General features: G+C 44.6%; 1 protein-coding gene across 2 annotated transcripts in view; it reads left to right on the top strand.

Annotated features, from left to right (window-relative positions):
• The window catches only part of rerg (RAS-like, estrogen-regulated, growth inhibitor), a 40505-nt gene extending 17149 nt beyond the window's left edge, over positions 1 to 23356 (top strand). The window contains exons 3-5 of one of the 2 annotated variants that reach the window (XM_055652924.1): positions 8611 to 8667; positions 12703 to 12776; positions 18575 to 23356. In XM_055652924.1, the coding sequence (XP_055508899.1) occupies positions 8611 to 8667; positions 12703 to 12776; positions 18575 to 18982 (539 nt within the window). In that variant the 3' untranslated portion in view covers positions 18983 to 23356. The remainder of the gene's footprint in view (positions 1 to 8610; positions 8668 to 12702; positions 12777 to 18574) is intronic. The other variant, XM_055652923.1, reaches the window with a different exon arrangement.
• Positions 23357 to 23733: the final 377 nt, after the last annotated feature.

Below are 23733 nucleotides of genomic sequence, written 5' to 3' on the forward strand. Positions count from 1 at the left end.
TCTCTTTCCAATCCCGCAGACATTGCAGAGAGTTGTGGATTGGATGTAGCCCAGTCCATCGCACAGACCAAGACTCCCCACCATCGACTCCGTCTACATTTCACACTGCCAACATAATCAAAGACTTGTTTTACCCAGATTATTCCTTTTCTCCCCGCTTCCCAATGAGGTCGAGATCAGCTGCCTCACCAAACCGGGCGAGATGGCCGATCCTGACCTCATCGGGACTTCCACGATGATCGGTGGGTCGAATTTGACACCCGCGGCTGGGGCTCTGGAACTGTGGCCCGGCCAGAGCTGGCAGATAGAAACATAGAAATTAGCTGCAGGAGTAGGCCATTCGGCCCTTCGAGCCTGCACCGCCATTCAATATGATCATGGCTGATCATCCAACTCAGTATCCCGTACCTGCCTTCTCTCCATACCCTCTGATCCCCTTAGCCACAAGGGCCACATCTAACTCCCTCTTAAATATAGCCAATGAACTGGCCTCGACTACCATCTGTGGCAGAGAGTTCCAGAGATTCACCACTCTCTGTGTGAAAAAAAGTTCTTCTCATCTCGGTTTTAAAGGATTTCCCCCTTATCCTTAAGCTGTGACCCCTTGTCCTGGACTTCCCCAACATCGGGGAACAATCTTCCTGCATCTAGCCTGTCCAACCCCTTAAGAATTTTGTAAGTTTCTATAAGATCCCCTCTCAATCTCCTAAATTCTAGAGAGTATAAACCAAGTCTATCCAGTCTTTCTTCATAAGACAGTCCTGACATCCCAGGAATCAGTCTGGTGAACCTTCTCTGCACTCCCTCTATGGCAATAATGTCTTTCCTCAGATTTGGAGACCATTCCCATATCCGACTTCCGTGGCTGAATTTCCCTCCCCCCCTCAGGCCGTGACCACCATCCTGGCAAAATGGATCATACGGCAAGGCTCTGGAACTAAGGGTGCCGGAAAATCAGTGGTGGACCTGCATTATTCCATTGAAACATTCTTAATAAGCTTAGGTATTTATAAATCACTTATTTTGTAAAGCAATAACATATCTCCTGAAGTCCCTTTACTGTTGTGGAAGTAATCATCTTGGCTTATTAACACACAGCGAGGTGCCACAAACAATGTGGAAGCTAATTGGAACATATGCTTTTTGCAGTTTTTGAGGAATTAAATGATTGCCGAGATGTTGGGAAGGTTCCTTTGCTGATTGAATTGATTGAAAGATGCAGCATGGATATATCTGTCTACAAATGTGTCCCTGGCAACACTTTGTAAAACAGAGAGTCCTCTGTTATAGAGCTGTTCATGTTAATGTGATAGGAGCTGAATTAGGCCATTTGGCCCGACAAGTCTGCCATTCAATCATGGCTGATCTGTCTCTTCCTCCTAACTCCATTCTCCAGCCTTCTCCCCATAACCCCTGACACCCACACTAATCAAGAATCCTTAATTAAATATATCCATGGATGGCCTCCACAGCCTTCTGTGGCAAAAATGAATTCCACAGATTCGCCACCCTCTGACTAAAGAAATTCCTCCTCGTCTTCCTAAAAGAACGTCCTTTAATTCTGATCCTATCCTAGGCTCTCCCACTTGTGGAAACATCCACTCCACATCCACTCTATCCAAGCCTTCCACTGTTCGGGATGAACCATGACAAGACATCATTCTCCAGATCCTCTTCGCAAATCACACTCTGCAAAGAGGTCTCCTCTCCGTTGTAGTGGAGCAGGAAGGATCTGACAAGGTGGGCCCCAGCTCACTGGCAACCAAGCCAGGTCTCTGTGCTTGTTGGCGAGTCCAGTGATGTGGCATTTTGCTCAGTCGCTTGTCTATTAACTTAGGAAACAAATACCGCATACTGTGTACATGGCAACGCCAATGAACTCTGATTTGGATCCATCAGTGACTCAGCCTCCCTTTGTGAAACGGGTTAGAAAAAATGCAATTCTGCCCAAACAGTGCGAAGAAAATCTTGCAGCGCTTCAAGGTGACTAGGTACTGTGGTCTCTGTCACAAAGACATTGTTGTTGAATGGGAATTGTTCCCATTCAACAACATTAGTTTTAGAATTAGTGAAGGCAGCAGTTTCTCAGAGCTTCATGTCCGAGCTGCTGCAAGGTCTTTTTCTGAATTAAGGTGCTAAATAAAGATTGACTTAATGTTTACGGATGACGGCAGCGTTTGCCCTGGTTGTGCGTCTCCACTCGAGACAATAAAGAGGTTTTCATATCTCCGACCTATGGCTCCCTTTTAACACGAGGTGCAAAAACTACATTTTTTTTTATCCGTTGATGTCTCTGAAATGCCAAGGTCTTTAGTTTTAGGTACAGTTATGTATACCGAGGTGCATGATACATGTGAAAAGCTGTGTTGTTTTTGCATGCTATCCAGTCAGGTTAAATACTATACAAGATTACAATCAAGCCGTCCACAGTGTACAGATACAGGGTAAAAGGTATAATATTTAGATATAGTCCAGTAAAGCGATTAAAGATAGTCCGAGGGTCTCCAATGAGGTAGATGGTAGATCAGGACCACTCTCAAGTTGTTGGTAGGATGGTTCAGTTGCCTGATAACAGCGGGGAAGAAACAGTTCCTGAATCTGAGGTGTGCGTTTTCACACTTCTGTACAGAAGTACATTTCTCTCGTACAGATTTAGCTTTGTTTAGAGAGCGTGGAAACAGGCCCTTCGGCCCACTTTGTACGATACGATATGCCATTTATTGTCACTATACATGTACAGTGAAACTGAAAGCTGCTCGTACTCAGTGCATACATACAATTTAGCACAAAAAAACAAGAAACAGAAAAACAAAAACAGAAGGGAGAAGGGGTGGGGGGGGGATAGGTGCACAATTCTGCGGCGCTACATACATATATACAGATGGAAGTCCGGGTGTTGGGCTGTGAAGCTCAACACCCGGATGATCCGCAGATAATTGATAACGGGTGTTGTCCACCCGTTCCATCGATCACCCGTTCACACTAGTTCTATGTTATCCCACTTTCTCATCTGTTCCCTACACACTAGAGGCAATTTACAGAGGGCTAGTTAACATACAGACCCACACCCCCTGATGATGCGGGAGGAATCCTGAATGAAACCTATGCAGTCACAGGGAGAACATGCAAACTCCACACAGACAGCACCCGAGGTCAGGATCGAACCTGTGTCTCTGGCAATTTAAGGCAGCTGCATCTTTCAGCTGCTCCGCCCTGAAAAAAAAATTGCACTTATATTTTTCAAGTACATTATATTGGCCTAATCTGTAAAGCTTCCGAAAAGCTTTCTGAAAATCCTTCCAAAAGGACATTCTGGCCAATGGTTGTCCTGTGGAGACAGTGTTCGAGCTATCTGCTCAGACTATGCATAAAAGTAGACACAAAGTGCTGGAGTAACTCAGCGGGTCAGGCAGCGTCTCTGTAGAACATGGATAGGTGACGTTTTGTGTCGGGACCATTCAGACTGGTGATCAGACGAATCAGTCTACAGAAGTGTCCCGACCCGAAACGTCACCTAACCATGGTAGCTGCCTGATCAGCTGAGTTACTCCAGCACTTTATGTCTTTCTTTTGTAAACCAGCATCCGCAATTCCTTGTGCCTACATTTTTCCGCAGATAATTGATAATGACAATATTGGGAATGAATCATGCTCTTCAGCAGTTGTGTGCCTGATCCCTATCAGAGGCGAAAGCCGCAATCAGACTTTTCTCCATTGACGGTCCTCCTGTGTTATTAGTTTCATTGTAAACAATGTGAATCCTGATTACATTCATAAACACTCCTGCAGTTAGTTGTCAAGTATGTAGGTTTTGTCACAACACAGTAACCGGGATGCTGAGGCACTAAAGTATTGAGTTTGGTCGTTCATCTTTGGCACGTCACTTTCATTACGGTTTACTTTCATCCGCAAAGAAGCTGCTAGGTTTAAAACAATTGGATGAGGATTGTCCGCAGAAGTGAATTAAAAAAAATTAGTCTTTCTTACCTGAAACCTATCTCCACTTGTTCTTGCTTTCCCTCCCTGGGGCAAAACACTCGGTGCATTCATTCACCTTATCGATTCCCCTCATGATGTTATACACTACTACAAGGTCACTCCATAGCCTCCTGCGCTCTAAATCCTTTTGCAATTTTACTGGAACATGCGAAGAACATCTGTAAAATAAATGTGAGTGTGTTAGAGATAAGGAACTTAAGATGCTGGTTTACCAAGGAAAGGCACAAAACGCTGGAGTAACTCAGTGGGTCAGGCTGCATCTCTAGAGAACATGGATAGATGATATTTCAGGTCGGGACCCTTCCACAGACTTTGGGAATTTCTGATTTTAGTCAGTGTTCCAGCTGTTTCTCCAGAGGTTGATTGAATCCGTCTTGCCTAACATACTGCTTTTGTTCTTTCTAAATGAACACCATGACAACATGCTGGATGTCTTATTTGACCAAAGTATTTAGCAAGCAAAATATATATTGGTTACATAGTGAGAAATGATTTAATACTTTATCACCCATATTTGTGGATCGCAAGAGGCTGAGCGGGTGCTCCTATAGAAACGTATCAAATCACGAGGAGAATAGATAGGGTGAATGCACGGTGTATTTATGAGCTGTAGAAACCCAGCCATCACTTTAATTTGAAGCGGAGATTGACAGATATCTGGTTATTAAAAGGATGTCGGGACAGTGCACGAAAATGGTGTTCGGGATATATGGAACGAGCGGCCAGAGAAGGTAGTTGAGGCAGGTACTATCACAACATTTAAAAGGCACTTGGACAGGTACATGGATAGGAAAGGTTTAGAGAGATACTAGACAACCCGTGGACCCGTTGGGTTCCTGTTGTGACGCCAGAGAACCCCGTTGTGACGCCAGTCAAAATGGCGATCTGAAAATAGCAGTGGGCCCGGCAACCCTCCCCAAACTGCGCACGCGCGGAGAGTGGGCTCGGCATAAATAACAGGCGTTATAGTTAAAAATAGGATATTCTGAAAGGATCTGTCACCATAGATGAAATATCTTCATCAGTGCTACGACATTTTGGGAACATTGTTTCTCGGAGATCCTCCCCCAACTGCGCAAGCACAGATAGCGGACCCGGCAACCCTCACCCAACTGCGCAGGCGCGGCTGACGGGCCCGGCAAGTGGGGGCACTGTGCCGCTCACGGTATAAAGTAATTAAAGTTTATAAGGGGTAATACTTTGTAAAATCGAACAAAACTTGCTACTGCACACCCCAGGCGAATGGTGAGTAAGGTGGGTGTAAAATTGTTGCACTATTGTGTACCGTTTTGGCTGTATTTCAGGAACATACATACATATATACATACATACATACATACAAATACATACACATACAAGATGAGAGTTTTAGTAATGTATAGATGGACCAAATGGAACTAACTTAGATGGGGTAGCTCGGTCAACATGGACAAGTTGGGTCGAAGGGCCACTGTACATACTCCATGACTCTGATTCTATGACTCTATGACTCTTCACACACTATCATGCGCACTGTTTATTACCATTCTTCAGCAGGAACTTACTTGGTTGCCGATGGGTAGAATGGGAAAATAAAAAGTTGGGAATGATGTTCAGCCCGGAAAGATTGTGGAGGGATGAGTGAGTGTGAATTGGGTGCTGGGAAGAGGATTGCCATGAGATGCGTGAGGTATTTGTAGAAGGGATAAATTATCCTGGAATATCACTCTTAACGGGTCAAGTCAGTGACAGAGGATATAAATTTAACTTGGCGTAGAAACAAATTTGAAACAGATGAGTTATAAAATAGAAATTCTTCTCACAAAGAGTGATGTATGTTGGAAATGGTGTACCCATTGATTTTCAAAGACAGTGGGCACATTCATAACACTGTTGGCTGCCAAGATTGGGTGAGTTGCAACAAACCTGAAAGAACAAATGGGTTTTCTCGAACTTAATGTATGATTGATTGAAAATAGAGTTAAAATAATCCGTCCATCATCTGTTCACACTAGTTCTATGTTATCCCACTTTCTCATCCACTCCCTACACACCAGGGGCAATTTACAGAGGGGCAATTAACCTACAAACCAGCATGTCTTTTGGATGTGGGAGGAAACCGGAGCACCCGACACAGGTAGAAGGTGCAAACTCCACACACAGACAGGACCTGAGGTCAGGATCGAACCCGGGTCTCTGGTGCTATGAGGCTTTACCAGCTGCACCACTGATAGTCAGAGGGACCATTGACAGTACGATTAACACTGACCACATTCCAGGCTAGTTAAACTGCTCATAATTTGATATTGTGTTTTCTTTTGCTATGCTTTTTGTCCAAAATACATACCTATATTTTCTCACCACACAACAATAATTTTCTAGCATATTGGCAGAGTTGGCTTGATCTTTCTCGTGAAGTTATAATTCTACAGTGTATGCAGGTCATATGTAGTCTCTGTCGCAAGCCCTACCACTGGCCTCTGACAGATGAGGCCAGATTCACTGGAGTCAGTCTGACTTGAACTTTGACCCATAAGAATGAACGCATAACTCTTTCATAAGCTAACAGTTTTTATAAGTAGACACACAGAGTTTCTTGCTCTGAGTAGGGGAAGCGAGAATCAGAGGACATGAGAGGGAGAAGATTTAATAGAAGAAGATTTAAGGTGAGAGGGAGAAGATTTAATAGAAAGTTGAGGGGTGGTGAATGTATGGAATGAGCTGCCGGAGGAGGTAGTTGAGGCATGGACTATTGGAACATTTAAGAAACATTTAGATAGGTACATGGATAGGAAAGGTTTAGAGTGATGTGGGCCAAATGCAGGTAGGTGACACCTGTGTAGGTGGGACATGTTAGTCAGTGCAGGCAAGTTGGGTCAAAGGGTCTGTTTCCACACTACATGACTGGCAGAAAATGTGCAGTTCTGCACATCAGGCAACATCTGTAGAAAGAGGGACAGGAGATTTCAATGGACTGTGTTTGGTTGCATCACAGACTTTCCACAGACAGCACAGGAATAGGCCCTTTGGCTAGAAGGGCTGTGTGACCCTCTGTTTCTATATCTAATGTTTTTAAATCATATCTTTCACCAGTAGCTTCCAGCTAATGGATAAATCTCATCATTTGTGTCGTCAAGCACTGGTTATAAATTTAAGTGTGTGATCCCTTATCGTTGACTCCCCAGCATTGCTGTCTCTCCGACTAGAATAATTTTATCAACACAATTAACTCCTCTCCCCCTCTTGTGTTGCAGTGGACAGCTGTAGTATCTCAGATCTCCGTTTAGAGTTATAGCCCACAGCCTCGAGTAACAGGGTGGAACGGTGACTCAGCAGTAGAGTTGTATTTAAGGCAGTGTAATTGTGACACCACAGGGTTGGTAGTGCAGATACCGTTTTTAAAAGCTTGAAAATCTGAATTTAAAGAATCCAACAACAAGCCAGCACCAGAGACCCGGTTTCGATCCCGACTACATGCGCTTGTCTGTAGCGAGTTTGTACATTCTCCCTGTGACCTGCGTGGATTTTCTCTGGGAGCTCCGGTTTCCCCCCACACTCCAAAGACGTACACGTTTATAGGTTAATTGGCTGGCTATTGTTGTAAATTGTCCCTAGTGTAGGATAGTTTAAGTGTGTGGGGATCGCTGGTCGGCGTGGACCGCTGGTTGGCGTGGACCCAGTGGGCGGCCTGTTTCCGCGCTGTATCTCTAAACTAAACTAAAATATAAACTCTGATGAATCCACATCGTATAATCTCCAAGGTTTAATGGCTATTCAATGGTGCTCATAATAGTACATCTCTGTTCAAACCAATACGAAATATAAATTTATCAATGAATTCTTTCCCTCCTATCCCATGCTTCGTTAAAATAACTCTTATGAATCTCAAAAGCATGCTCCAAATCATTTTCAAAAGGCTAATTCAAAAGGTGTGGCAAGAAATCAGTGTGAAGAAGGGTTCTGACCCAAAACATCACCTATCCATGTTCATCCGTGATGCTGCCTGACCTATTGAGTTTCTCCAGCACTTTGTGTGTTTTTTGTTGTAAACCAGCATCTGCTGTTCCTGGCGTCTACACTCTTAAGAATCCACTATTTTTATATTCATCCACAAGTATCTGAGGAAATGTGACTTCTTGGTTAAAAATAAAATACAAAGTGTTTTTCTCAGTGGGGCACATGATAGGAGAGTACAGAATCAATGGTAAATGTATATTGCGTATTAGTTTCACCAGAATTATACCGCTCTGAGCACCTTTGACCATCCCATAAAACCAAGATCTTTCGGAAGATCGTCCTTTAGGGAAAAGTGTTTTCCTTTAGGAAGAAGGGTCCCGACCCGAAACTTCTCCTATCCATGTTCTCCAGAGATGCTGCCTGACCCACTGAGTTACTCCAGCATGTTGTGGCTTTTAAAGAGTAATTGATATGTGGAATACATCATCATGTGAGATAGTGGAGGCGATATTCTTCAATCAATTAACAGACAAGTGAATGCAGTATCGTTGGTACGAGGTGACGTGGTCCTTTTCATTCATACTTATCTGGTGACTGAATAGAAGATCACACTATTTCCTGTTTGTAACACTATCACCTTTGAAAAGGCACTAACTCATTTCCTTTTCATTACAGCTATCGTGGTCAGGTTTCTCACCAAGAGATTCATCTGGGAATATGATCCTACATTGGGTGAGAATCCTTTATACTATTTATTAATATTAATGATTTGATCACTAATCAGGACTGAACAGCCATTGATAAAATGTCTAATTGGTAAGATTTGCTTAAAAGATAAATGAGTAAATTAATCAGAAAGCATGATTAAGCTTTGCAGATGACACTAAAGTGGGTGGTATCATTGGTTGTCAAAAATCACAGCAGGATCTTAAATGTAATATAAAGGAACTGCAGATGCTGGTTTATGCCAAAGATTGACACAAAGTGCTAGAGTAACAACAGGTGAATATGGACAGGTGACGATTTGGGTCGGGACCCTTCTTCACAATGATTGTAGGATCCTCCTTCAGCATGAAGGGTTCTGACTTGACCAGCAGATCTTGATCAGCTGGTTACGTGGGCCGAGGAATGGCTAATGGAGTTTAGTGCAGATACGCAAGTGTGTGGTGTTAACATTTTGGTGGGGGAAACCAGGACAGGAACGCCACGTTGAACGGTAGGGCCCTGGGGAGTGTTGTAGAGCAGAAGGATCTGTGAGTATAGGTACACAGTCATTGCAGGTAGATAGGATGGTGAAAAAGACTTTTGGCACGTTGGCCCTTATCAGTCAGGGAACTGAGTATAGACATTGGGATGTTATGCTTGCTCACGTTTCCAGCAGCAGCAGCTTTTTCCAAATAGGACACAGATAGATGACGTTTCTGGTTGGCACCCGAATCCTGTGATCTTTGATCCTGACCCTAAACGTCAGCTATCCATTTTCTCCAGAGAGGCTGCCTGACCCCGCTGAGTTACTCCAGCATTTGCTGCCTTTCTTTGGTATCAACCAGCATCTGCAGTTGCTTGTTACCACATTCAAACTAGTGTGAATGGGTGATCGGTGGTCAGCATGGAGTCAGTGAGCCGGATGGCCTGTTTCTTTCGATCAAACCCTACAAAGAGAGGCTCTTTCAAAACATTTAGGTTCACGAATGTTAATCATGGAATTCTGGTTAAATACGAGGGACATCGAATCAAATAACACAGGATACGACCAATACAAGTATACACAGATGCTGATTTAAAAAGTACTGGAGTAACTCAGCGGGTCAGGCAGCATCTCTGGAGAACATGGAGAGGTGACGTTTCGAGTTAGGAAAGTTCCGCAGACTGAGCAATTTGTGTCTATTTTGTTAAACATTCTTTACACAATGGATGTTCCGCTAGAGAACAGTTTAGTTACCCACCAACCAAATCACGCTCATCACAAGACTAGTTGACTCAGGATCATGTCGGCGAACTGGATGAAACTCAACAATGACTTCACTTCAAAATCTTTTGAAGTTTCTGATGCTGAAGAGAAACAAAAAAAAAGCTCTCATTAAATCCATTCACCTTTCAGTTATGTCTTGCTGATACATCAATTATCCTCCCGTCTGGGTGACTGGTTTTTCGAATGTTTGGCTGTGTGTTCGGTGGTGCTATAATTAAACTGGACACGGATGAAAGGAATGTGGTTCTTCACAGAATAAACGATGCAATCAAAGATAAGCCATTTGTAGGTAATATTCTGATCAATGTTACAGATGTAAATTTATGACGTGCATGTGCACAGGATTTGAAGCCATTATTTCCCATTTAGTTCACCCTTACATGAGATGAACAGTCCAGCATTTACTTAGAGGCTGTCATGTCCACAGCAATTTATAAACCGTTGTTTAAAATGCAGCCATTGACTTAAAATAGGAAGCGCTGAAGGGTGCAGTCAGTGCAACAGCCCTTCAGAAAGCACCACAGTCCAGAGTCCTATCACCACTGGATACAGAAGGATTAGACTCTCTGTAATAGTCAGAGTCACGGAGTCCTACATCACTTAGACAGGCCCAATTCGTCCAAGCCGCCCAACATGCCCCACATTGAAGTCAAGTAAGGAAGTGCAGATGCTGGAATTCTGCACGGAATGCAAAGTGCTGGAGTAACACAGCGGGTCAGGCATCAACTTTGGGGAGTACATGGATAGGTGATGTTTTTGGTTCAGCCAAGCCAGCCAGGCATTAAGGACTTTTGAAGAGTTCTTGGCGGGCATAGAGAGCTCGGCCCTAATCCTACCATCATCACCAATTCAAGTTTAACGGCGGGAATCAGCATCCGAATGGCAACTTTATACTTGGACAGTAAAATAGACATTTTGTACTTCATTATCACAGGTGACGTGTCACCGTGAAAATCTTTGTTTTGCAATCCGTGCACAAAGTATGCAAAGAGTCGCCAGGTATAGTGCGCCGGTGAAGCTACAAAGTGTTCATGTAGTCCCAATGGTCCTCTTGGTTCTCGGCAGCCTCGCATACTTTGTGGATAGATCTGAGATCTCGTATTGAAAACTGCCATGATGATAATTGGTGGATAGAATGAACCACTAAAGACGATCTCACTTTTGGTGAGACATTAGGCTCCTTCTCCATAACATGTGGTGTGCCAAGACTGAGTTGAATGCCTCTGATTTAGTGTTTTGTTCTTGCATTAGTTGTGTCTTTGCAGAATAAAGTCAAGATGACCACAGTTGATACTTAAGATTCTTTAAAAGAGTTCAATTGAGTCGTGGATTGCCTATAGAAAGAATGGAGCAATGGAAACGATATTAGGTTGAGGTTTATTATTGTCATGCGCAAGACTTTGCTGTGCATGCCATCCAATCAGATTTAGTTTAGTTTAGAGTTAGAGGTACAGCCCCTGGGCCCATCGAGTCAAAGATGCCCACACTAATACTATCGAGTAACATTTGCACTGACCAAAGATCCCCGCCTCACTAAAACCGAAGATCTCGGACACCCATGCCACATTTGTACAGACAGCATGCTAATTAAAGACTACAAACCTGCTACGTGTCGGCTCGAGATTGTGCGAGCACGTTAAACAGAAACCGAAGATCTCGGAAAAAGCCCATGCAGGGCCTTTGTAGACCAGTGAGGTGTTGAATTGTTCACCGAGAAAGTACAGACAGCATCCGTAGTCAGGATCGAACCTGGGTCTCTGGCGATGTAAGGCAGTAGTTCGACTGCCACGCCACCATGCCGCCCATCAGATCGAACCTGGGTCTCTGGCGATGTAAGGCAGTAGTTCGACTGCCACGCCACCATGCCGCCCATCAGATATACTATACATAGATACAATTGGGTCACATTTGATTAGCAGCAGAGAAGGCATATTTGTTCTGATCTGCAGGCGCTAAGATAGACAATTGATAAAAATGTTGCTGGCTTCAGCCAAGCTAGAACATTTGAAGAGTTGTTGAATTGCGTAAAGAGCTCAGCCCTTGCATCAGCCACACAATGTTGTGGGCTGGAATCAGCTTCTGTAATTTTGGTGAATCCGAAGGTGATATCTCAGTTGGAGTGCAGAGACCACCTTTGGCATGTCACCGGGTTCTGAAGTACAGGTTGACCACTGATTTAACGGCAACTAGTGGTCAGCACCCTCCCCATCCCCCCTCTGTAATCGGGACAAAATCCATCCCCCTGGGAAGTCCCCCCCGAAAATGTGGCGCCTGGGCCAGGTGAGGCGGGCCATCTCGACCTCATCGCTGACCAGCGATCACCTGTTCCATCCTACACATGAATGACACTTTACAAAAGCCAGTTAACCCACAAACCTCCACGTTTATGTGGGCGGAAACCTGAGCACCAGGAGAAATCCCACACGTCCCCTGTCAGGATTGAATCAGCGTCTCTGGTGCTGTAAGTCAGCAACTCTGCTGCAACGCCATCGTGTCGCCTAAACATCAGTAAATCTAGAGTTCTGGGGTAACTCAGCGGGTCAGGCAGCATGTCATGGATAGGTGATGTTTCAGTCGGGACCATTCTTTGCTTTGGTTGTCTGGAGGTTTCAGTCAATTTCCAATGTATTTAAATTCTTGGGCTGACCTGATTAAAGATTTGCTTTTGAGCAGTTTTATTAAGAAATCCCAGTTGTCTGGATTTGAGGTCAATTTATATGTACACTTTGTAACATTGAAGGACTCTAGATATCTGCTCTAATGCAGGAATTTTTTTTTGTATACAAATTTGCCAGAATCAACCTATCGCCATCAAGCCACCATCGATGATGAAGTGATTTCCATGGAAATCTTAGACACTGCTGGGCAGGTGAGTTGTATTAATTGAAAGATACAGCATGGGAACAGGCCCTTCTGCTCACTGTGTCCGCTCCGACCGTCATTCACCCGTTCCCACTAGTTCTATGTTATCCCACTTTCTCATCCACTCCCTACACATCAGGGGAATTTTACAGAGGGCCATTAACCTACAAATCCGCACATCTCTGGGAAGTGGGAGGAAACCGGAGCATCCGGAGGAAACCCACGCGGTCGCAGGGAGAAATTGCAAACTCCACACAGACAGCACCCGATGTCGGGATCGAACCCGGGTCTCAGGGGTTGTGTCGCCCGTTAATGCAAAGTTACTTCAAAGCCCAAGTTGTGAGGTCATTGTTAAACTTGGAAATGATTACATCGATTATTTAAACATTTATTTGCCACCTTGATTTTATTCTTGTATTATATCCTCGTGCATGCTTCAAAAATACCAGAAAAAGGTATGGGAACTATGAAATTATTTCTGATGTAATAGAATTGGTATACGTTTGTCTTCCATTCTTAATCCTTTGCTAAACTGAGCCACACGGTTGTGTTCAGTTTTGCTTTGTTGCCTTCAGTTTTGGTCACTCAGCTATGGGAAGGACGCTATTAAGTTGGAAAGAGTACAGAGAAGATTTATGAGGATGTTGCCGGGACTCAAGGGCCTGAGCTACAGGGAGAGGATGGACAGGCTAGGATTGCATCTTTGGAGCGCAGGGTGATGAGCGGCGATCTTATAGAGTTGTATAAAATCATGAGGAGAATAGGTAGGGTGAATGCACAGTCTTTTAAGTAAGGTAGAGGAATCAAGAACCAGAGGACATGGGTTTAATGTAAGTGGGCAACAATTTAATAGGAACCTGAGGGTCAGCAGAGGGTGGTGGGTATATGGATCAAACTGCCAGAGGAAATAATTGAGTCAGATACTGTGACAAATTTTAAAGATTTTTGGACAGGTGCATGGATAGGAAAGGTTTAGAGGGATATGGGTCAAACGGGGGAAATGGGACTAGCTTCGATGGGGATTTTGGTCAGCATGGATGAGTCGGGACGAAGGGCCTGTTTCTGTGCTTTATGAATCAATTACTATATCTATATCCTTTGCCATGTCCGCCACTAGAACGAGGTTGCAAGTTAAATAAAGATTGTGAGTTTAATAAAGGCAGTAGATTTTGGACGAGTTGAAGACGATGCGATGTGAAGACTCGTGGACCAGTACTGCGCTGGAACAGTCCCTTCGGCCCACAGTGTCCGTGCCGAACATAATACCAGGCTAACCTAATCTCCTCTGCCTGCACATGATCCATGGCCCTCAATTTCGTACACATCCACAAACCTATCTAGAAGCCTCTTAAACGCCACTGTCATATCGGCGTCCACCACCACCGATCCGGGCGTACTGGAGAGAGGCGGCCAGAAAAACAATTAAATAGTCTGGTGAGAAGGGTGGTTGACTGTGGGACATCCACAGGCATTCGCTAGGGGAGGTAAGGTGGAAATTGTTGGTCTTTGTGATATCTCTGGGTGTAAGTGATAAGGTTCCTTTCCCTTTGTTTCTTCTTGACAAGGCGCAGACTGCAGGAGAATCAATATAAACTGACGGGCGAGAGATGACTTTCCTGTAAAGAATGCATTATTTGTCAGGCCTTATTGAGTGCACATTACTTATTCACTGCCCTCAATCACACAGATCCAGGCATATGATGAGGAAATGCATTTGAGTGCTCTGTAACTTCAGGACCTTTCAATTAGCACGATGATAGCATCTTCAACATAAGGGAAAAATCTCTTAACATTTAAGAATATGTCGCAATTGGTGACTTTTGTGTAGACACAAGGAACTGCAGACGCTGGTTTACAAAAAGTGACACAAAGCGCTGGAGTAACTCGAAGGGTCAGGCATTATTTGTGGAGAGCACCGATAGGTGATGTTTTGGGTCGGGACCCTTCATCAGACTCTGTCTTGACTCTGCCGTTGCACATCAGACAGGCCCCCTCACTGTCCATCTTCAAATCCAGTGTTAAAACGCATTTGTACTCCCTGGCTTTTGACCATGCCTGAGGCTTTGCTTCTGTTTGTGGTGTTTTTGATGTTTCTTTATTTTACATGTCTTTTCCTACTATTTCTTTTGATTGTTATTTTTGGTGTGTATTAACTTTTTTGTCAGTGATTAGTGATGTACAGCACTTTGTTGCAGCTATGTTTGTTTTTAAAGTGCTCTATAAATAAAATTATTATTATTTATTATTATTAAAATGTCACTTATCCATGTAGTACAGAAATGCTGCCTGGTCTGCTGAGCCGTTCTAGTACTTTGTGCCCTTTTTAATGGAGTATTCAACCTGTCTTAATAGATCGTAAATATCATTTTATTTAGCAATTGTTTTAAAAATAACAACAATCAGCGAGCTAGATTGAGCATAGGACAGATGGGCTTCATTGTTCAGGCACTGTGTCACGCACCACAGGAGTATCCAGCCCTTTACTCCCTCTCCTGATTTGTATCTAATGCCATTTGGCCATGCGCACCATGACCCACTTAACAGCTCGCCTCTACCCCATAGAGGACATTGAATTCACCCTCTAGCTACAGCTCTGCTTGGGGTCTAGAGACAATACTAATAAGGCCATCCGTCGATGTGAGGAAAGGAACGGCTCTTTCCTGATTGCTGCAACTCGCAGAAGCTTGAAAGCGCGTTCCATTGACTCCATCTACACTTCACGCTGCCTCGGGAAAGCAGCCAACATAATCAAAGACTTGCCTGTCCCACCCCGATCATTCCTTCTTCTCGGCGCTCCGTCTGGCAGAAGATGGTGTACAGTATGGTGTACAATTTTGGTCGCCAAATTATAGGAAGGATGTCAACAAAATGGAGAGAGTACAGAGGAGATTTACAAGAATGTTGCCTGGGTTTCAACAACTAAGTTACAGAGATAGGTTGAATAAGTTAGGTCTTTATTCTCTGGAGCGCAGAAGGTTAAGGGGGGACCTGATAGAGGTCTTTAAAATGATGAGAGTGATAGACATAGTTGATGTGGACAAGCTTTTCCCTTTGAGAATAGGGAAGATTCAAACAAGAGGACATGACTTCAGAATTAAGGGACAGAAGTTTAGGGGTAATATGAGGGGGAACTTCTTTACGCAGAGAGTGGTGGCGGTGTGGAATGAGCTCCCAGTGGAAGTGGTGGAGGCAGGTTCATTGGTATCATTTAAAAATAAATTGGATAGGCATATGGATGAGAAGGGAATGGAGGGTTATGGTACGAGTGCAGGCAGGTGGGACTAAGGGGAAAAAAATTTGTTCGGCATGGACTTGTAGGGCCGAGATGGCCTGTTTCCGTGCTGTAATTGTTATATGGTTATATGGTTATAAGATACAGAAGCTTGAAAGCGCACGCCACCAGACTCAGGAACAGCTTCTTCCCCTCTGTTATCAGCCTTCTGAACGGTCCTTCCACAAGCTAGGGTACTGTCCAATTCCACTCTACCCCATTGCAGACATTGGACTTTGTCTCTGGAACTGATGCGCTACAATGCTGAGAACTATATTCTGCACTCTGTATCTTCCCCTTTGCTCTACCTATTGTACTTGAGTTTGACTGGATTGTCTTATTGTAGGGCATTATCTGATCTGCTTGGACAGCATGCAGATAAAGCTCTTCACTGTACCTCAGTGCATGTGACAATAATCAATCGAAACCTTTGCCTCACTTTTGTGAAGAGTGTCTAAGCACCCCAGGTCTCTTTTATTTGGATTCCAGAGAGGGGTACTGCAGTGTTTTTCAGTTCAAGGCAAGATGAGTAATGGTGGGCTTCTCATTCCATTTTATCCGCATGTCCCATCTGCACTAGTCCCACCTGCCTGCTTTTGGCCCATATCCCGCTAACCCTGTCCTACTGTACCTGTCTAAATGATTCTTAAATGTTGCAGTATTACCTGCCTCAAATACCTCCTCTGGCAGCTCGTTCCATAGATCCACCACCCTTTGTTGGAAAATGTTATCCCTCAGATTCCTATTAAATCCTTTCCCCTTCACCTTAAACTTATGTCCTCTGGTTCGTGATTCCCCTACTCTGGCCAAGAGACTCTGTGCATCAACCTGATCTATTCCTCTCATTAGTTTGTACATTTCAGCGCTTTTTACAGGCAGTGTTAGATGTGATCGATTCTTATGCCCTCTTTTCCTGTAAGGAGGATGGAAAAAGGATTCTGGAGATGTAGTTAAATTAGAAATAAGATCTTGTGTAATTCCTAATGCACTGACGGACTCTGGGGAAGGTTCTGCCTGTATGAATTTATGAATACACTTGTTATAGGCCAGAGATGTGGTTATATGGAACTCAGCATCTGTGGAGGATATGGATAGGCAACGTTTTCCATGTCGGGACCTTTCTTCACACTGTATGTTTTAGCTGTATGTTGCGTTCAATGGATATACAGTTTCATTCCTACATTGAATACCTCACCAATGTTTGGTTTTATAGAGTCATTGAGTAATACAGAGTGGAAACAGGACCTTCGGCCCAACTTGCCCTCACCTGCCAACATGTCCCGACCACACTAGTCCCACCTGCCTGCTCTTGGTCCATTTCCCTCTAAACCTGTCCTATCCATGCGAGTTTTAGTTTAGAATTACACCATGGAAACAGACCCTTCAGCCCACTAAGTCCACACCGACCATCGATCTCCTGTTCACACTAGTTCTATGTTATCCCACTTTCTCATCCACTCCCTAGGGGCAATTTACAGAGAGCCAATCAACCCACAAATCTGCATGTCCTTGGGATTTGGGAGAAAACTCTTGTGGAAACCCAGGGAGAACGTGCAAACTCCACACACAGATAGCAGCTGAGGTCAGGACTGAACAAGGGACTCAGGTGCTCTGGCAGCTGCTCCACAGTGCCACCCCTGTAAAAGTGGCCTCCATTACAATTTGTATCTCAGTAATTACCACTCTTGCTCACTCGCCACCTTCCCATCCTTGGTTGTAACAAAGTGTGATTTGATTATTGCATAGATTTCTAATATAGCTTGGAAACAGGCCCTTCATTCCACCAAGTCCACGCCGACCATCGATCGCCCGTTCACACTGGTTCTATGTTATACCACTTTCTCATCCACTCCCTATGCACTAGGGGCAATTTACAGAGGGATAATTAATCTACAAACCCACGCGTGTATGGAGTGTTTTGCTCAAGGTTCCAGTATCCGCACTTCCTTTTGTCTCCAGAAAGTTACTTGTTTGCTTTGTCTACTGGCACAGATTGGCCGCCGATTCTTAACGCAAGGGTTGTTTCATCTAGAATGCGAAGTGATTGCAACATGATTGTTTTATTTTGCCTTTTGAAGTTTAGTTTAGTTCAGAGACAGTTGAGAGATACAGGCTCTTCAGTTCACCGAGCCCACGCCAAGCAGCGATCCTCACACACTAATGCTATGCTGCACACATTAGAGAAAATTTGCAAGTTTACCAAGCCAATTAGCCTACAATCCTGTACATCTTTAGAGTGTGGGAGGAAACCAGAGATCCTGGAGAAAACCTACGCAGGTCACGGGGAGAACGTGCAAACTCCGTACAGGCAAGTACACATAGTCAGGATCAAACCCGGGTCTCTGGCGCTGTAAGGCAGCAATTCTTCCGCAGACCGAGTTATAATGTCAGTCTGAAGAAGAATCTCGAACCGAAACATCAGCCTTTCTTTCTCTACAAAGATGCTGCCTGTCCCGCTCCAGCATTTTGTGTCCATCTATAATGTCAGTGTTGTGCGATGTGAATCCTATCTAACGCGACATTATCTTTCCCAGGAAGACGTCGTTCAGAGGGAGAGCCACATGCGTTGGGCAGAGGCCTTCATCTTGGTTTACGACATCACGGACCGGATCAGTTTTGAGGAGGTAATTTCGTTGAAGAACTTTCTGGACGAGATCAAGAAGCCCAAAAACGTGACGCTCATCCTGGTGGGCAACAAGGCCGACCTGGACCACTCCAGGCAGGTTGCCACGGAGGAAGGGGAGAAGGTGGCGACAGAAATGGCCTGCGCTTTCTACGAGTGCTCGGCCTGCACCGGAGAGGGCAACATCAACGAAGCCTTCTACGAACTGTGCCGCGAGGTGAGGCGCCGCAAAATGATCCAGGGCAAGACCCGGCGGAGAAGCTCCACCACTCACGTCAAGCAGGCCATCAACAAAATGCTGACCAAGATCAGCAGCTAAATCCCCCGCGCGGGGAAACTCTCTCTGAGAACTGAGGAGAAACTGCAGCCGCGTGATAGAAAACAGCTGAGGGTGTTAGCTTCCCAAAGTCACCTGAATGGACTAAACCAAGCATCATTCTGACAGGGAAAAAAAAAATGGTGTACGAGTCACAGAGTCATTCAGGCCCTTCTGCCCAACTCCAAGATGTCCCATCTAAGTTAGTCCAACCTGCACATATTTGCTCCATATTCCATCAAACCTTTCCTATCCATGAACCTGTCCACAAGTCTTTTCATAGAAACATAGAAACAAACATAGAAAATAGTTTTGTCGGAGTAGGCCATTAGACCCTTCGAGCCTGCACCGCCATTCAATATGACCATGGCTGATCATCCAACTCAGTATCCTGTCCCCTCCATACCCCCCCGATCCCTTTAGCCACAAGGGCCACACCTAACTCCCTCTTAAATATAGCCAATGAACTGGCCTCAACTACCTTCTGTGGCAGAGAATTCCAGAGATTCACCTCTCTCTGTCAAAATGTTCTAATCTTGGTCCTAAAAGATTTCCCCCTTATCCTTAAACTGTGACCCCTTGTTCTGGACTTCCCCAACATCGGGAACAATCTTCCTGCATCTAGCCTGTTCAACCCCTTAAGAATTTTGTACGTTTCTATAAGATCCCCCCTATAAGATCCAAGATTCATAAGTTGTACGGGCAGAATTAGGCCATTCGGCCCATCAAGTCTGCTCCACCATTCAATCGTGGCTGACCTATCTCTCCCTCTCAGCCCCATTCTCCTGCCTTCTACCCATAACTCGTGACACCCATACCAATCAAGAAAGCCTTTTAAAGGCTGTTATAATACCTGCCTCAACTACCTCTGGCAGCTCGTTCCATATACCCACTGCCTTTTGTGTGAAAAAGTTCCTATCATATCTTTCCCCTCTCAGCTTAAACCTATGCCCTCTGATTCTTGATTCCCTTACCCTGGGTAAAAGACTCCGTCCCCTCACCCTATCTATCTATTCCCCTCATGTTCTATAATATATTACCATGTATAAGAGTGTGTGTCAAACTAATAACCCTTGTGTACAGGTTTACTGATTCATTCCAAGGTGAAGCGGGCTAAAGTGAAATTGTAAAACCACTTTGGGTTTTGAAACCTTTTCACAGGTGCACTCATTTTAAGTTCTATTGCAGTGTTGTGGGCCTGGAACACACTGCCACGGGTGGTGATGGAGGCAGATACAATAGTGGTGTTTAAGAGGCTTTTAGATCGGCCATGCAAGTGCAGGGAATAGAGGGATATAGATCCCGTACAGGCAGATGTGATCAGTTTAACGGAACCATGTTCGACACAAACATTGTGGGCCAAAGGGCCTGTTGCTGTGTTATACTATTTAGTTTAGAAATACAGTGTGGAAACAGCCCCTTCGGCCCATCGAGTCCATGCTGACCCATCGATTATCCGTACACTAGTTCTATCCTCCACACTAGGGAAAATGTACAGGATCCAATTAACCTACAAACCTGCACGTCTTTGGAATGTGGGAGGAAACCGGAGCACCCGGAGGAAACCCATGAGGTCACGGGGAGAAGGTGAAAACTACACACACACACACGCTCACGCACACACACACGGATACACACACACACACACACACATACACACAGCTCCCAAGGTCTGGATTGAACCGGGGTCCCTGACGCTGTAAGGCAACAGCTCAACCGCTGTGCCACTGTGCTGCCCTTCAACGTTCCAATTAAGTTTTCCCGTTCCCCTTGGAATTAAACGTGTGAGAGTGTAGGGAACATGATTCCTTCACCAGCAGATGGAGATCAAGTTTACCTGGTGGTGGTAAGGACAGGTCTACAGATCAGGTTGGGCCTGGAGTCAGTTCATGGTCCGCTCTGGGGCAGCTGAGCTCAGGAGACAGCCTCGTGAGAAGGTTCCTTTGGCACACACTCCCAATTACTTCAGAGTCGGCCACTCGCCATAGGTGTGAATGTTTGCTCATTTAGAGGAAGGGATTGAATTTGCCTGCCTGTCTGTCCCCCCACCCCCACCCCGCCTTTCCCTATGCCAACCACCCCTCCCTTCATACCCCCATCCAACCAGGCTCAAACCAATGACCAGAGAACTTCTTCACTGCCGTGAAAACTGGTCACAAATAAGGGCAATCAGCTCCGATGGAATTGGATTCTTGGCTCCCACTAGAGACAACACATAGAACAGTACAGCACAGGAGCAGGTCCATCGGCCCGCAGTGTCTGTGTTGAACTTGATGTCAAGATCAACTCTTACCTGCCTGCACCTAACCCATATCCCTTCATTCCCTGCATAACCATGTTCCTATCTAAAAACCTCTTCAAATGCCACTGTTATATCCGCTTGCACCACCACCCCCAGGCAGAGCATCCCAGGCACCCATCACCCTCTGTGTAATAAAAAACTTGGCCTGCGCATCTTTAAACTTTGCCCTTCTCACCTTGAACCTATGCCCTCGAATACTTGAATTTCCATCCTGGGAAAAAAGGTTTTGACTGTCTATCCTTTTTATGCCTCCTATAATTGTAAACACTTGTGTCAGGACTCACCCTCAACCTCCAACGCTGCAGAGAAAACAATCCCAAGTCTGACCAGCCACTTCTTCTAGCTAACACCTTCCAATCCAGGCATCATTCTGGTTAACCTCTCCCACACCCTCTCCAAAGCCTCCACATCCTTCCTGTAAATGGGGCGATCAGAACTGCACACAATGCTCCAAATGAGGCCTGAGCAACGTCCTATAGAGCTGGACCTTGTAAGGGCAGGGTGATGAATTGGACAAGATCTTTGTTGTACATTGATGTAATACCCACTAATAAACGGAGAGAGGAACGATTTTTAGATTGCAAATATATGTGAGCTGCTTTCAAATCTTCAGATAGCATTGGGTCTTTTTATTGAATACCGTGTTGGTTTATTAGGTCCCGCAAATCTGCAGCTTGTTTATCGAAGGTTTTGCTGATAAAATCTAGTTTATGCTTTGCTTGGAAATACTGTCAGTCCTTTTAATAGAATCAGCTGGAGTTTACTATTAAATCTAAGCTTGGCTATCTCACATCTGCTGCTTACCCACCACTGTGTACAATGAATGCAAGGATGACGGCTTTTGTTAGTTGATGTTGCGGTGACTCAAGATTCAAACGATTACATTAAATAAATTAATCAGTTATTAAAGTAGCAAACAAGTGCTAAAAATATAGAAGGTTTTTATGTTACATGTAATCTTTCCACATGTTCTTTTTTCCCCATGGGAAGTAAATTTATTGGTTGTTTAAAAATAAATGTGCTCAATGATTTTAGTTAAGGAAGTCCAAATGAATTAAAACGCAAAGGTAATGTTCTTACCAAGTCCCGCTGATTACAAATTTAATACTTTACAAATTCAGAATTAAGTGGCACGATTTTGAAAATGGGGTAAAAAGAAAGTGTTGGAGGAACTTGTGTAGGAAGGAACTGCAGATGCTGGTTTAAAACGAAGGGAGACACAAAAAGCTGGAGTAATTCACCGGGACAGGCAGCATCTCTGGAGGGAAGGAATGGGTGATGTGTCGGGTCGAGACCCTTCAGACTGAAGGTCATGGGAAAGGGAAACGAGAGATATCGTCACCCATCCCTTCTCTCCAGGAATGTTGGAGGAACTTAGCAGGCCATGGAGTCATACAGTGTGGAAACAGGCCCTTCGACCCGACCTGCCCACACCGAACAACATGCCTCATCTACACTAGTCCCACCTGCATGAGTTTGGCCCATATCCCTCTAAGCCCATCCTGTGTTCCCGTAATATTAAAAATATCTTATCATGTACCTGTCCAAATGTTTCTTAAGCATTGTGATAGTGCCTGCCTCAACTGCCTCCGGCAGATCGTTCCATACACCCACCGCCGTTTGTGCTAAACAATGGCCCTTCAGTTCCCCAGGCTCTCAGGGTCAGGCAGCATCTATGGAGGGAGCAGGCAGATTACTTTTCTGGTCAGGACCCCTCTTCAGATCAGTCTGAAGTGGGGTCCCAACCGAAAACTGTCCATGTCCCTCTACAGATGCAGCCTGACCAGCTGAGCTCCTCCCAAAGAGTTCTTTGCTCAAAATTCCAGCATCTGCAGTCTCCTGTGTTCCCATAAATATTAAAAATGTCTTGTCATTTATTTTTTCTGCAGTAAAAAAATGTCCCTGTGCACAATTGATTCACTTCTCCAATGCATTCCAAGTTTTGAATACTGAACAAATGTACAATAGATGTCTCCTGGTATATATTTACTGACTCATCATTGTTGTAACCGGCTTTGTCATGTAAAATAAATCCTGAAATATTTGCTATTCTTCAAAACGATTGACACATTTCTGTGCTCTGATAAGTTCCAACTTGCCAGGTGCGATGGTATCGGCTAGTGGAGGTGGGTGCTGCAGTGTGCGGGTGTGTTATACGTGGAAACCGAGAGTACCAGTACGTGCTTTACACATCTTTGTCTGACCCATCACAGCAAAACCAACTGTTTAGGCTGCAGACAAGCATTAGAGTCATACAGCAGGGAAACAGGCTGTTCGGCCCAACTTGCCCATGCTGGCTAACATGCCACATCCACTGGAGGCCAAGTCAATGGATATTTTTAAGGTGGAATTTGGCGGATTCTTGATTAGTGCGGGTGTCAGGGGTTAAGGGGAGAAGGCAGGGGAATGGGGTTGAGAGGGAAAGATAGATCAGCCATGATTGAATGGCGGA

This window comes from Leucoraja erinacea, chromosome 22 (genome assembly GCF_028641065.1).
Source record: "Leucoraja erinacea ecotype New England chromosome 22, Leri_hhj_1, whole genome shotgun sequence".
Taxonomy (NCBI): Eukaryota; Metazoa; Chordata; class Chondrichthyes; order Rajiformes; family Rajidae; genus Leucoraja; species Leucoraja erinaceus.